At 42.2% G+C, this 16,204-nt stretch overlaps 2 protein-coding genes across 3 annotated transcripts; both read right to left on the reverse strand.

The window, feature by feature from the left end:
- Positions 1-2,231: 2,231 nt before the first annotated feature.
- Positions 2,232-9,143, reverse strand: ambp (alpha-1-microglobulin/bikunin precursor). Its single transcript, XM_014125574.3, has 10 exons — positions 8,922-9,143; positions 7,967-8,109; positions 7,752-7,828; positions 7,360-7,476; positions 4,935-5,036; positions 4,729-4,790; positions 4,385-4,472; positions 3,835-4,002; positions 3,023-3,196; positions 2,232-2,419 (listed from the first exon to the last, which is right to left on the reverse strand). Exons 1-10 carry the CDS (start codon positions 9,033-9,035, stop codon positions 2,391-2,393), a joined length of 1,074 nt encoding a protein of 357 aa, XP_013981049.1. The 5' UTR covers positions 9,036-9,143; the 3' UTR covers positions 2,232-2,390.
- Positions 9,144-10,075: 932 nt separating this feature from the next.
- On the reverse strand, positions 10,076-15,596 carry ptgdsa (prostaglandin D2 synthase a). Of its 2 annotated transcripts, none has more exons than XM_014125596.3 (7): positions 15,360-15,596; positions 12,223-12,365; positions 11,991-12,067; positions 11,647-11,757; positions 10,722-10,823; positions 10,572-10,597; positions 10,076-10,460 (listed from the first exon to the last, which is right to left on the reverse strand). In XM_014125596.3, the coding sequence occupies exons 1-6, from the start codon at positions 15,453-15,455 to the stop codon at positions 10,572-10,574; spliced, it is 555 nt and encodes a 184-aa protein (XP_013981071.1). In that variant the 5' UTR covers positions 15,456-15,596; the 3' UTR covers positions 10,076-10,460. The 2 variants fall into 2 exon arrangements, with proteins under 2 accessions (XP_013981071.1, XP_013981062.1); XM_014125587.3 differs by having other exon boundaries at positions 10,710-10,823.
- Positions 15,597-16,204: the final 608 nt, after the last annotated feature.

The following is a 16,204-nucleotide window of genomic DNA, read 5'->3' on the forward strand; positions in this document are numbered from 1 at the left end:
ATAAGTCTGTGCTTATTAGTAACTGGAATAAGTAGTTTCATAAATGTGTCAAGTGCAGTGTCTGGTTGCTCATTACACACCACAGACCAGCAAATATTCCTTACATCAACATATGAATCACTATCTTATACACTGTATTAGGCCCAGCCTCTGGAACTTTGGTTTTCCTAGATATGGATATTACAGTATATTGTGATCACTACATCCAATGGATTTGGATACGGCTTTAAAGCAAATATTTGCAGCGTTAGTAAAGATGTGATCGATACATGTTGATGATTTAATTCCTGTGCTGTTTGTAACTACCTGGTAGGTTGACTAACAATCTGATCCAGGTTGCAGGCACTGGTTACAGTTTGAAGTTGTTTCCTGAGTGGGCAGCTTGACGATAGGCAGTCAATATTTAAATCACCCAGAAAATATACCTCTCTGTTGATATCACATACATTATCAAGCATTTCACACGTATTATCCAGGTACTGACTATTAGCACTTGGTGGTCCATAGTAGCTTCCCACAAGAATTGTCTTTAGGTGAGGCAGATGAACCTGTAGCCATATTACTTCAGCAGTATTTAACATTAGATCGTCTCTAAGCTTTACAGGAATGTGGTTCTGAATATAGACCGCAACACCGCCTCCGTTGGCGTTTCTGTGTTTTCGGTAGATGTTATAACCATGTATTGCTACCACTGTATCATCAACGGTATTATCTAAGTGAGTTTCAGAGATAGTCAGAATATGAATGTCATCTGTTACAAGCAAGTTATTGACTTTATGGACCTCGTTTCTTCGGCTACATATGTTACAGTACACGTAAGTGTTTTGTAGCAGATGTCTCTTTCCATTCATCAAATTGCTGGTGCACAGTGCACTGTTGGGGTTTGGATGCTGAAATGATTTTGTGAGTGGACGAATGTGCGACAGGAGCGACTTTGTTAAGTGATTGTTTGGTTGTGTTTATGCCACATTAAAAGGCATAGGCGGCGTGTCCATAAGGCTAGCGGAAGCTTTCCCTAAAGTAAATTGAATCAAATATTCCAAAACTATATAGCCTAATTAGCTTACTCATGACAATACAGAAATAAATACAATTATTCATAATAGGCTACAACACGAGAACGCAAAATTTGGCCACAGAGGATCATTAGCTTCTTTTTTTTTTTAAAGCTGTGGAATGTTTTACATCTCATAGCCTACAGTCAGAAGGGCCCACCATTTGGTTAGCGAGTGCTGCAAATACCAAATAGATGATTGTTGAGTTGCGACTGTCAGGGATAAGCTGAGAGACCCAGCCAGGCATATCGCAATCATTTTAAAATACAATCACGGAAAAACTGTTAGGAAAGCAAATGGCTATTGCTGTAAAGAGATGACAATGAAAAGACTCCAATCTGTCATTTAGTTATCAAAATTCTTAACTCAATTGAGCGAACAGTAGCCTTATTGGCACCAGCGTAGAACATCGGCCATATCCCTGGTGAGTGTGCATATTCACTGTCTTTGTCATTGGATCAGTACCACGTTTGTTTGTTTTTGGACAATATTTCCTCCTCCAAGGTAGATAGACATCATATTGTATTTGTGTTTCCCCTTTCGTAATAACAAAACATAGTTTTTATTGATCTGTTTGTCAGTGTCAGCAGAGTAGCCTACCCTGTCATTTTTGTTCTGTATAAAAACATTGGGTGCGCCCATTTGGGTGTCCTGTACCTGTAAGAAATTAAATCTATTTTCACCCCTGGATGTAATATACACCTCAATTAGGCTTCTAGAAATCCTCATTATTTAGTTTAATGATTTTATATTTGAGCATCATTATTTCTATGTAGCATACACTTTCTCACTCGGAACTTTTAATGCGAGTGGGATGGGTGTGGCTCCGTGACAATGATCACAAGAGCAGCCAGCTGATCACTGATTTGACAGCTCTAGTGCAATTCCACCTCAGACACAGCCAAAACATCAGCCATGCTGGTGTTGGTTATCGCCAGTTTAAGCTTTAAGCTTATCTGATTGAATCTAGGCCTACAGTTCTATCACACTGTAGCGCAGCTCTTCAGCGCTACAGATTGAATTGAGCACTTGGTGTTCCAAGCAAGAGAAGCAAAATGTTGGTTAACCACATATAAACTCAATCAAATGTATTCATGAAGACTTTGTTAATGTAAAGCACTTTATGACAACTATTGATGTAAAAAAGACAAAGCTCACATAAGACATGAAGCCAAGCAGCTTAATCCATCATTTTATTGCGTTGTGTTCTGTTCTGTATTGAATGATATAGGTAGTCTGTCAGACGGCTAACCCAGACAGTGATCTGTGCTGTGTGTTTGTGTTGTGTGTTAGGATGTGTTAGGATGTATTCTTCCTTATGACCTCTAATCTCCTTCAGTTTGCTTTCAGGAACTCAGTTTCTCCTGTAACACAAATACACAGTCATAAGATAAAATATATTGGCATATTTTAATGTTTACCTGTATATTTATTTTAAAATCTTTTATTTAATCTTTATTTAACAAGGCAAGTCAGTTAAGAACAAATTCTTATTTACAATGACGGCCTACCAAAAGGCAAAAGGCCTCCTGCGGGGATGGGGGCTGGGATTAAAAATACAAATGTATTAAATAAAAATGTAGGACAAAACACACATCACGACAAGAGGGACAACACAACACCACATAAAGAGAGACCTAAGACAACAACACAGCATGGCAGCAACACATGACAGCACAGCATGGTAGCAACAAAACATGACAACAACATGGTAGCAGCACAACATGGTATCAGCACAAAACAGGGTACAAACATTATTGGGCACAGACAACAGCACAAAGGGCAAGAAGGTAGAGACAATAATACATCATGCAAAGCAGCCCCAACTGTTAGTACGAGCGTCCATGAATAAGTCTTTGAATGAAGAGATTGAGATAAAACTGTCCAGTTTGAGTGTTTGTTGCTGCTCGTTCCAGTCGCTAGCTGATGTATGTATGCGTGTGAGCATGTATATAGATCTCTCTTACCATCCTTCATCACCCCACAGTACTCCTCACACTCCCCCTTGGAGTAGAACTTGTTACTGTTGCCCTGGCAGTAGTCCTTTTTATATTCCAGACAGAGTCCAGAGTTGGGATCGAAGGCCCATATCTTGGGCTGCCCAGTGCAGGGTTGAGCGTCCATGGGCATTCTGCAGGCAGCTGTAGAGAGACACACCTCACCAGACAGGAGGATAACACATGAGAGACCATCTAGTCTTACATATAGCCTATGGGATACTGTCACGAGCATCATAATGTATCTCAAAGTGGGTTGAGCATTGCCACATTACCAACTAGGTTATCAAATCAAACTTTTTTTGCCACATGCGCCGAATACAACAAGTGTAGACTTTACCGTGAAATGCTTACTTACAAGCTCTGAACCAACAGTGCAGTTCAAGAAGAAGAAAATATTCACCAAGTAGGCTAAAATAAAAAAGTAATACTAAAAAGTAACAGAATAAGAATAACAATAACGAGGCTATATACAGGGGGCACCGGTACCGAGTCAGTGTGCAGGGATACAGGCTAGTTGAGGTAATCTGTACATGTAGGTGGGGGCGAAGTGACTATGCATAGGTAACAAACAAACAGCGAGTAGTAAATTGTAAATTGTCCGGTGGAAGTCAAGCCTGCGTCTCCTACGCACCACAAGACTGTTTTAGCCCACAGAGCTAAAGTCAAGGCATTAGCTCTGGGGAGCTAACGGAAGTCTTGAAGTCTTACACAAGATTACCCATCACACGAGTGTGGTTCACCTACAGAATAGCCACCTATGTTACACTCTATTCCCTCACCCTCAGTGCGACAGCTCTGCAGACACTCCCTCTCAGTTACAAAGTTGTTCTGGTTGCCCATACAGCCTCCATAGGTGAACAGCTGACAGCCCATACTGGTGGAGTTGTAGAAGTAGCGCTGCACCATCCCAAAACAGGGACCTGCGTCTGGCTCCACCTTACAGGACTCTGAGGAGAGATGTACAGTAGCAGTGTGGCACTGTTAGTCAGACAGTCTGGTAAGTGCAATGCATTGTTGGTGCTAACCATAGACACAGGAATGGACTGGGACAAGAAATCTGGAATTTCTAAAACACCGGATCATTTTCCCCCCTGAGGACCCTGTTATCAGCCAAATAATTATAATTTGCCAGAATTGCCCTATGGCCAGTCCATCCCTGCATAGACATACGTTATGTAAGTCACTGTATGCAATATACTGCATATGTAATATACATAATTGGTTCTATCAGCTTCCAGGGATTCACTGACTAGACACACACAAAGCGTAGGCTAAACCTTAAATTTAGAGGTCAATGGCATAGCTAGCAGGCCCATCATGCACTCTCACCTGCACTCCGGAAGATCATGGTGTCATCACCCATACCAGAGCCCTCCACAGGGGCAGGATCAGGGAGGACTATGTTCCTCTTAGCTCTCTGGAGACAGACAGGTGAGTAGTTAGCAGGGTTGGGGTCAATTCCCTTTCAATTCCAGTCAATTCAGGAAGTTTCCTGAAATTCCAAATCCAATTCAAATTATCGTCAATGCTTTTCAATGAAGAAAATGTGGAATTGGAATTTGATTAACTTTCTTCAATGCCTTTAACCAAATCCACTTTTTAATGAAATCTCCGTCTCTGATGCGGGGTACAACCTCAACATTGAAACTTGAATTATTGAATACAGAAAGTACCGGTGCCGTAATCTCAGACTGAGACTCTGCTGCTACAGGCTCTGCTCCTGGTATACACTCGCCTGTGGAGAGAGACATCAGGGGTTCAAAGGTCAAAGAATGTTCAGACACATCTTGGATGTCACAGGTGTGTGTGTTTGAGCCTGTGTGCACACATGCCTGTGTGTGTGTACGTGTGTGTTTTGCTCACGTTTGTGTGCCTGTACCTTTGTTCTGTTTGATGATGACTGTGTCGTCAGCCATGCCCTGCTCCCTCACCAGCCTCCTGAAGTCGTCCAAGATAGTGGTCCGCAGTTCCATGGTCCGGCCTGAAGGAGGCAGCATTTTAATTTAGTTCTGCTACAGAATATACAGTACTAACCATACAAATAAAATCTATTTCTACGATAATAACATTATAGCTATGTCATTGTAGCTGTGAATGGCCTGGTCCCAGATCTTTTTGTGGTCCTGCCAACTCCTATAGTCACTGTCATATTTCTGTTTGTGCTGCTTCGGGTTTGGACACACCTACTCATTCAAGGGTTTTTCTGTATTTTTACTATTTTCTAAATTGTAGAATAATAGCTAATACATATTATTTCTGGGGATTTGGGGGGACCCCTGGAGGTCGGGGGCCCCCGAGATAGCATATGAACACGTCATAAGCAATGGCAAAATCTGTAGAATTGCAAGAAATTTGCTTTAATGGTCGATTTTGGGCACAAAAAAAGCCATTCCTCTTTCTCAATTTTCTAATAGAAATGGGGTGTGCCTTTGGTGCTTCATTGATGTGTCTGTCTGGTCATGTGTCTTTCTGTAGCTACCCAGTAGCTCCTCCAATATTTGTTGACCTCATTTCACAGGATTTGTTTTTGTACGGAAGCTGTAGAGATCCATAAGAAATGTCACTTCTGTATCCATATATCTTATTCATCACATGTTTTTTTTAAGCACTAAGTTAGCTGGTATGATGGTGCATTAACAGTTATACCGTTTAAAGCCGTTATTTATGTGTTTTTGCCCAAAGTTGACCTGTATAGTAACTGTCCAGTGGTTCTAGATCTCTATGAAATATGACCTATAGTTAATTACAATACGAGTAAAAAAGTTTTCCATCCAAAAAATTATAATTAAGTATGTTAAAAAGCAACTTTTCCTGTTTTGGAATGGTGTGGGCATACCCTAACAACCGATTGGTGTGGGCTTATACCAGTCATTCAAAATATTTATGCAAGTAGACCACTGATTGTCCAGCTCATCCTCCTCAGCTGGATGACATCAACCTCTATGAGGAAATACAAGCATTTTTTAAACGGTCTGCTTGAGGTGTTTTTTTTTAAGTGTTTTTATTTCTCCAGTGTATGCTTTGGCCAGAAATATGAGTTTAGGATGAGTCAACAACATTATTTGGGTTTGAGTTAACAGAATATGAACTTTTAAAAGTTATATTATTACTGGACATTGACAACATTTTCTCTCATCCTCATGGCAAAATGTGAAGAATAGCATGAGATGAGCTATAAAACAGCACATTTTCTCTCTGCCCCGTGGCAAAATGTGAAGAATTGCAGGAAAGTTGCGGTTTTCTCTCAGAATCATGACAAAATGTGTAGAATAGCATTAAAAAACAGACCACTTTTCTCTCTGCCCCAAGGCAAAATGTGTTGTAATGCAGGAGTTGAAATATAAGAAGTTAGCTGCTCCCCCTCCCCCTCAAAATCTATTTTTTTGGGGTGGGGGGCCTTCCACTTATACTTCCACTTTGTTTTCAAAATACCCCCATAATAAGGCATAATAAGTCATGCCAAACTGTGTAGAATTGCAGAAAAGGCATTTTAAAATGTCAGAAAAAAACCTGGACCCACCGTCTACTGTTAGATTCATCCAATATCTACAACACAATTTCGCCCTTGCGCAAAACATGACAACGACCACCATAGCTGGAACCAGGCTAATAAAAGGGTTTGATTAATCTCACCCAGGCGCACGTGTAGGCGTGTCGGCTGAAAGTTGATTGCATTAAATTTTGAACCAGGCTACCTCCCAGGTGTGAGCCAGGTGCCCTGTTCAAAGGTCACGTTGAAGTTGGCTCAAAACAAAAGTATTGTAATTAACCATGTGTAGTAATTAGTAGGATTCTGTGATTTCACATGCAAAAGTGACTGCTTTTGATAAAAACACTATCTGCCTTCCCAATGAAAAATGCTAACATTTACATAGGGAAAAGAGATGTTACATATGTTTCTGGACGATGCCTTGTTGAAAAAAATGACATCGCAGCGCAGATGATGGTTTGATTTGAGAAGGGAGCACCTCCCTCCCCGCTGCTGGATGACGTGACAGGCCTTTGCCCGGGGCCCTGCGGCTCAGCATAATCAAATCCGCCCATTGTCTCAGTGGTGTTGTGTTATACAGGTGCATTAGTAAAATCATTTCTAAATAAAGGTTTTGTCAGAAACACCGGATAGATGCAGTTAATTGTGTCGTTTCACAGGGTCAACCATAGTAGCCCGTCACCCCTGGAGCAAGTTAGGGTTAGGTCAAGGGAACATCGACAGATTTGTACGGATATTTGTACCAGCAACCTTTCGGCTACTGGCCCAACACTAACCGCTAGGCTATCTGCTCCATATTAGTAGTGACACTCACTGTATAGCTTGGCGGACTTGGTCTTCTCGCCACCTGTCTTCTGTTTACTCATCATGACGATGGCATACTCGTCGTAGTTAGTGTGAACGACATAGGCGTCGACATCAGCCCCCCACTCTGCATGGAGGAGAACACAAACATACAGTACATACTGTCAATGACCTGCCATCTTTGACTTCATAAATATGGTAGGTGAGACAGTGGCATACATTTGTTTTAACCCTGGCCCTTACCTCCCATTCTGAGAGTATTAGAACAGTGTAAGCCATATGGCTGCAATTCTATCTGGCCTATCAGAGGGGACACATTTTTTAAAGATCTACAAGTGCCCAGGAGGTAAGGGATATGACTTGATTTGGGATTCAGGGTATGAACAGACATTAAAGACTCACTGGCAACGTGGTAGGTGAATCTTCCAGGTGTGTCTGTTAGCTCATAATCACCAGAGATCTGCTTACATGTCCCGTGCCTACACACACACACGCACGCGCACACATACACGTACGTACATAATATATTTAGTTAAGCTATGGTGAATCCAGTAGCAATATTAGAGGCAGTTCAGAGACACACGCATATGTGTGTGTGTGTGTGTGTGTAACCTCACTTTTTCATGCTGCGTTTCATGCTGACTTTGCCTTCAGTGTCCCCGGCCTGCAGCTCCAGTATGCCGATAGCTGCGTCTCCTCTGTGGCGCTGTATCCAGGGACAGGTGGACGCTACCGCAATATCATGCCACTTCCCCATGAACTGACCCATGAAGAGAGAGAGAGAGAGAGAGAGAGAGAGAGAGAGAGAGAGAGAGAGAGAGAGAGAGAGAGAGAGAGAGAGAGAGAGAGAGAGAGAGAGAGAGAGAGAGAGAGAGAGAGAGAGAGAGAGAGAGAGAGAGAGAGAGAGAGAGAGAGAGTATTAAGACAGACAGAGAATATGTATGCACTACTAGTCTCTCATGACTAGGCTCACATGACCTGGATTTGAACCTTTATTTAAAGCTTTTTCATCAAACTGTCCCCATTTCTTGTTATCCTCAGACAAATTATTGCTTTCATTTGTGGTCTAATTCTCCTTTCTGGAAAAGGCTTAAAATAAAGGTTCAAATCCAGGTCATGTGGCATGATTAACCAAAACATAATTTGGTTCTGGGTTCCAAGATGGAGTTTTTTTTACAGACCAACAATGCAGTATTTACAGATGTTAACGTGCTTCTTTCACATGCATTGCTTGCTGTTTGGGGTTTTAGGCTGGGTTTCTGTACAGCACTTTGAGATATCAGCTGATGTACGAAGGGCTATATAAATAAATTTGATTTGATTTGATTTTGATTTGAACAGGCACCCATAGAAACACTTTAGACCGTACAAGCTGATCAAAACACATTTTGACCTCTCAGCTGAATCAGACTATTACCCATCCAGTACACACCATTTTTAAACCCGCAACTGGTCATGGCTATGCAATTGAAGAATATTTGAGAGAAAGCAAGAGAGACAGAGCAAACTCCTTGGGAAGGCTACGAGAAAGGGAGAAAGAGCAACCTCGATGACTAAGAGACTAACTCTTACCTTGCTCAGGTCAAAGTTCTCCTGTGTGGGGAAGAGAGGTTCGGCAAGCACTGGCACCCCATGGAGGGGGTCCACCAGGACCAAAAGGACCACAAGTATGACACTCAGCTGCATTCTGTCTGTGTGTCTCTGATACGAACCTCCAACTGAGTTTCCTCTGAGCTCCTGGATCTGCTGGGAGAGCACACCCACCCCTCCAACCCTCCACCTCTAATCCCTCCATCCCTCCACTGGACTATTCTAGCAAACCAGAGAGCATTGACCCATATGTATTTACCCCTTTCTGTACCCCCTCAAACTCCAGCAGAAAACAAACAGCAAATAGAGCAAAGTTCTCCTTATCTGACTGTTTGTCCCTTTTTCTGAAACATTGGACATCAAAGTGGAATTTAACAGAGGGAAAAAATCATTACCTTTCAGCACCACAGAGTTGTAGCATGTATAGCGAAATCAATTATTGCTCAAGGACTGAACCCTGTGGGACCCCGTAGTTACCTTAGTGTTCTGAAAGTTCTTCATCACAAAAACATGTCACCTGTTATGTATGTGGTATGAACATGAGTTGCTCAGATAAACATATGGAACTAAACCCACATAAAACCCACCTACACACGCACTACCATACCAACACACACACACACACACACACACACACCACACACACACACACACACACACACACACACACACACACACACACACACACACACACACACACACACACACACACACACACACACACACACACACACACACACACACACACACTCTCCATGGGTAACAATATTGATGATTGGGTTCTGGATCCTGATTGGCCTACTCTGATTGATCGATGTCCCAAGCAGCAGTAGAGCATGACAGAAATTTAAGTCAGGGTCTACTCTGTGTTGAACAATGCTCTAAATATATGTCGCCCAAACTTGAAAGAGACCGACGTTTCTTCTGTATTCCGTCTCTATCTCACATTCTCTCCAATTATCTCTCTCTCTCTCAGTATCTCCTTTTCAATCAGTGTCGCTCTCCCCAATTTGATATTTGTCTGTCTCTCCAATTCTATCTCTCTCTCTCTCTCTTTAATCGCTCTAACACTCGTATGCGCTGAGGGCTGCGATCCAACAGGCAGGGAACAAGACAAAGAGGTCACAGACACCACGTAGCACCAGAGGAACACTAGCATTTATTCAGCCATAGCAGTGTTATACAAGACAATGACGTCCCTTGTTTTATCGGATTCAGAAAGGAAAAAAAGAATTCAACAGTCCGTTGTACTGAGGGGACAAGAGACAGACAGACATCAGAGAGGATGTTGGTAATAAAACAAGACGGGCTGTCTAAAAGTGCATCTGTCATTAGCAGTTATACTATTTCACCCTTGTGAGGTAAAGCGTGTTGAGGTTCTGTTGTTGCCCAGTGAAACGTGTGGTGTAAAGGTGAAACCAATCCTGATGCTGTGCTCCAATGGAGAGACAAATGTCTAATAAGTGCTGGGAAACTGGTGCGGCGAAGCAAATCAATGAGTAATCATGATGTTGCTCTGATCTGAAGGAGGAGCACAAAAACAAAACCTGCAGTTTATTCAAATATCAAGTGTTCCAGTAGTCAGTCGACAACAACATAGACTGTCTGTAGAAAGAATGTCCAGTGACTCACCTAGCGTCCAGAGGGAGGGCAGTTCTCTGCAAACAACGAAGAGCACGACAATGTTGTGTTACACACTGTCTGCTTTCAGTCGTACAGCTTAGAGACGAGAAATGTAGGGACTGTGTGTGTCTGTGTGTGTGTCCATACTTAGGCTACTACCTGCAGGTGGTGGGGTCAGAATGGCATCCTTGGGAAATCCATGAGATGTGGCAAAGTCTCTAAATTTCTGAATCACTTCGGGCTTTACCTTCTGAGAACGACCTGCAGGCATACAGATGAATGGCAACGTTTAATGCAAGCTAATATGCATTTCAACAACTACAATGTACAGTCTCACTCCAGAATTAGACATTTATCCATGTTTTTCCAAATGTCAAATTTCAAAGTTGCTACAAACGTTACATCTCCATGTGTTTTTGACACTGAATTTACTCCTCGTGCTCAGCATTGTTTCATTTCTCCAAATGTCAATTTTTTAAATTGCTCCAAATTTTGAGGTATAGGGTTAAGGTTAAGGGTTAAGGTTTTGGATAGGGTTAAAACAATATGTTTAGGCACTCATTCAGAATGATTAAGGTAAGGGTTAAGGTTTGGAATAGGAAACGTTTTGTAATAAATACGAGAGTCCACTACTGGAATTGAACACCTGACCTTCTGATCTGGAGCCATGAGATTACATCTATCTGAAGTTATGGGATTACGCTTGTCCACCACCCTGGTCCACAATGCCCTAGAAAAACCCAAGCCTACTTGATGGTAATAGCACTCACTGTTGCCAAAAGTGTCCGGTTTTAAAGGCATTTTCCTCAGGACATGACTAGACGTCCAATTTCAAATGTGCCTGATTTATGAGCATATTGCCCCATTCTAAGCCTATGTAACAGAGATGGTTAGGTGAACCTTGCCCTCCAGTCTTTGCGATAAGCTAACAATAAGCTAACTTAAATTATCTTCAAACTTCACATAGAGACATACAAAAGAGTTCTTCTGACACTGGGTAAGTAGAAATAAATTGTATTTTGGCGCATGAGAGACCCTGGTTTAAACCTGGTCAGTCACACCTCTACCTGAAGAGCAGACTTACCATAGAGGGCCACCTGTGTGTACTCTCTGTCCATCTTCTTGTGCTTCAGGACCAGTGCATACTCATTATAGTTGGTCTCCACTACTGTGATGTCCTTTACTTTGTTATGGCCTTGAAAAACACAAATATATTTTCTCATTATTTTCAACAACAAAAAAAGAAGACTTTACAATACCAACGCAAAGACCACCGACTCTGTACAGCAGGGCTCCCCAACTACATTCAGCCATGGGACGATTTTGTCTGGAGCGGATGGTCGGGGGGGGGGGGGGGGGGGACGACGACATAATTACTGGTTTGTTATTGAGATGCACAACATTAGTGCTGGCAGGCAGACGACTCACGGGTGCTGAAATAGGTGAAGGCGCCAGGTATCGCTGTCTTCTCATACGTGTAAAGCTTACTGCGGCAACCTGATGATCTTCACACAAGCAAAAAAGAACATATGATATGAATGGGCATGCCCCTTTTTAGTACATCTTCAATGCCCTGACCAGGATGTCAGTCCTGTAGTTATTTTTGCCAGAATGCCAATGTCCATTCTAGTGGTGTATTTAATGATGTGTTCCTGCCCACCTCTGGGTCCACATGGTGAGGTTGACGTTGCCGTTGGTCTGTGGATTCAGGATGCCCATGGACACTCTCAGCTTGTCTCTGTATAGGGCAGTAAACCCTGGGGAGTCATACGCCAGGCCCACACGGTACCACTTCCCTGCAAACTGAATACACAGAGAGAGAGAGAGAGAGTAGAAACCATAGAGAAACCTAGATATAGAGATAATACAGACTGACAGAGAAGGTAGAACGGTTACTATATATGTAGGAAGTGAAGTGGTACTGCCCACACAGTACCACTTCCCTGCAAACTGAACACATAGACAGAGTCAAACCCACAAGTCAGCCTATCAGAGTGGCTGTACCAGAGCCCTACCTAAGCCTGGGGAGTCATACGCCAGGCCCACACAGTACCACTTCCCTGCAAACCGAACACATAGACAGAGTCAAACCCACAAGTCAGCCTATCAGAGTGGCTGTACCAGAGCCCTACCTAAGCCTGGGGAGTCATACGCCAGGCCCACACAGTACCACTTCCCTGCAAACCGAACACATAGACAGAGTCAAACCCACAAGTCAGCCTATCAGAGTGGCTGTACCAGAGCCCTACCTAAGCCTGGGGAGTCATACGCCAGGCCCACACAGTACCACTTCCCTGCAAACCGAACACATAGACAGAGTCAAACCCACAAGTCAGCCTATCAGAGTGGCTGTACCAGAGCCCTACCTAAGCCTGGGGAGTCATACACCAGGCCAACGCGCAGACAGTACTGTTTGTATTGTTTGCTGATTTTGTGATCAAGGGCTCCCTTACAAAAGAGACATGGGTCTCAATGGGACTTCCCTGCCTAAATACAGGTTCAATAGATAAAAAACACACAGAGGGAGTCAAACCCACTGGAGTTGCTCTATCAGAGCTACTCTATAAGAGTAACCCTACCCAGTCATACGGCATTTAGTGCAAACTGAACATAACATACAGACAGTAGGCTACACATAGGGAGTCAAACCTGTCTGAAGAATACATGGATGGAATAGTATATGTACAGCAGTAGTTGAATAGGATGGCCTTGACTAGAATACAGTATATAAATACAAAATGGGTAAAACAATATGTAAACATTCTTAAAGTGACCAGTATCGCATTATTAAAGTGACCAGTGTTCCATGTCTATGTATATAGGCCAGCAGCAATTTTACCTACTCTGCGTCTCACAAGACCATCGGACAGATCTCTACCGGTCTAATGTTTTAAAGTAATGATGGACTGTTGTTTCACTTTGTTTATTTGAGCTGTTCTTGCCATAATATTGACTTGGTCTTTTACCAAATAGGGCTATCTCGGGTATACCACCCCTACCTTGTCACAACACAACTGATTGGCTGAAATGCATTAAGAAGGAAAGAAATTCCACAAATTAACTTTTAACAAGGCACACCTGTTAATTGAAATGCATTCCAGGTGACTACCTCATGAAGCTGGTTGAGGGAATGCCAAGAGTGTGCAAAGCTGTCATCGAGGAAAAGGGTGGCTACTTTGAAGAATCTCAGATATAAAATCTATTTTGAGTTGTTAAACACTTTTTTGGTTACTACATTATTCCATATGTGTTAATATTTTAGTTTTGATGTCTTCACTATTATTCTACAATGTAGAAAATAGTAAAAATAAAGAAAACCCCTTCAATGAGTAGGTGAGTCCAAACGTTTGACTAGTACTGTAGATAATTATCTAATAAGGAAGTTAGTTCTATATCTGTGTCTGTCCATGGGCCATGGGCCGAGGGAACTTAGCGTGCATTGCTAGTCATTCTATCTATTTTGCAACCCTGCTGTCTGCCTGACCTTTGACCCTGGCACTGTTTGCTTTGGGTTCAGCCTCAGCCTCTGTCCTAATGCGGTCCCGTCCCGACCACACAGATATAACGTTCCGTTCCCTATCAGACAGCCAATGAGTACTGAACATGTGGGGTCGGGGAACATATCTATGACTTATTTAAATAACACACTCATGGACTAGAGGTCGAGGTTAAAGAGAAACTGCCCCTAAAAAACAACTTCTCATTTAGAAAACAGCCTATGTGGCATTGATATGAGTCAAACATTTATTCCACTGTCAAAATTGAGTATAACGTGTAAATAGGATAATTTTGGTCATAAATTCAGTGTTGTCAAAAACAGTTTTGTGAGATTTGTGGTCGGGGTTGAATCACAACATAAATGAAGGTTGGGTTTGTTTCAATCCTGCCCACAAGCCCACAGCTGGCAGCACACAAGTAATCATCAATTCGGAGTGCAGCTGCACACAACCAGACTGTAATGCCTGTGGAACAATATGTAAATAATCCAATAGCTCCAAATTTCAATGACTTAAAACCTCAAACCAATTATAAATTGTAGAAATTAATATACACATTTTGAAAGCATTTAATGAGAAAACTCAAAGCTGTGCATCATGAAAATATTGACACATTTATATTTTGTAATTTATTGACGGCACCTAACAAGCCCCGTATATAGGCTATCCAAAGTCAAACCAATTTTGCCACGCTCGCACACCAGCCGGCTGAAGCTAATTGGCTAAATAATTTGGAAAACTCTTCCCACCTGCGAACACACACGAGACACCACATCAAACCACACCCTGAAAGCAACTCATGTTTTAATTCAGTCATGACCGCTAGCATTTCTTAATTAACCAAATCTAAAACAATGCCAAATCAGGAAGTGCAGTTGCCCTTTAAAGTTATGCGTCACCTTATGAAAAACCAATACAACAGTATACCTAGACGGTTTACTATTGCCCTCTAAAAATGTGCTTAATTATTTCCCACAAAGATTAGATTACCCAGCTAGTGTGATGTGAAATGTCTTGTGGAAGCAGAGCAGGCCCTTCACTGATGCACCCTGGGTAATTAAAGCAAGCAGTTGAAAGAAGGAAGCAGCATGGACTCTGACATTGCTCCTTCTGATATTGCTCCTTCTGATATTTCTTGTTTCTTTTTGTTGTTGTTGATTATTTGTGTATTAGTATTGTACTGTTAGTTATTTACTGCTCTGCTGGAGATAGAAACACCGGTGTTTCCCTGCACCTGCTTTAACATTGTGCTCTGTGTATGCAATAAATAAACTTTGATTTGATTTGAGTCTGGTCTCACCCTCTGCAGGTCAAAGTCTCTCTGAGGCTGCACGTCTCCATGGACACCCATCAAACACACCATCGCCGTGGCCATTGTCACAAAGGTGATCCTCATGGTTGGTTGCAGAGGAAGAGAAGGAAAGAGAGAGAGGAGGAGAGAAAGACAAGTACCCTGTTCTGGAACCAAACTGAACTGTAAATGTGTGAAAAGCTGGACTGGAGCTGGACTACAGTGGCAATGCCAATTTTTTTTCCTTAAGTCCGCCCATTATTTGCCCAGCCAATCATTGATCAGAAGCTGAAGACACTGCTCAGCTGCAGCAGGCAGAGAGGGAATGATGCCGCGTTCACGTGCTAGTCGGAACTAGAAAACTCAGACATTTCAGACTTGCTAACCGGTTGTAGTTATAAACGTGTCGCATTCAACCAGTTAGCAAGTTGGACATTTATGAGTTTCCTAGTTCCGACAAGCACGTGAACGCGGAATGACAGACAAGTTGGCTCCTGAATCCTTGGTGAGCATTCCTGAAGGCCATTGAATTCCTGAATTCCTGGCAGGACAGAGGAGTGCCTCAAATACCATCCTTCAAATACATCAGTTAAAGTATTCAGACAAGGGGCATTTGTGCTTTTTTAAACAATTATTCAATTCACTGTCTGTCCTTTTACCAACCAAGAAGCCTTTGTTTTTAACTCATACATTGAGTCATACATTGGGAAACACTCAGAAGAGCAAAATGTAATTTTATAATATTAAAGAAAAACAAAAAAGACAACAATTTAAAGGTCCAAAGCAACCATTTTGTATCTCAATATCAAATAATTTCTGGGTGACAATTAAGTACTTTACTGTGATTGTTTTCA

The sequence above is a fragment of the Salmo salar genome, chromosome 01, assembly GCF_965601325.2.
Source record: "Salmo salar chromosome 01, fSalSal1, whole genome shotgun sequence".
In the NCBI taxonomy this organism is placed as follows: Eukaryota; Metazoa; Chordata; class Actinopteri; order Salmoniformes; family Salmonidae; genus Salmo; species Salmo salar.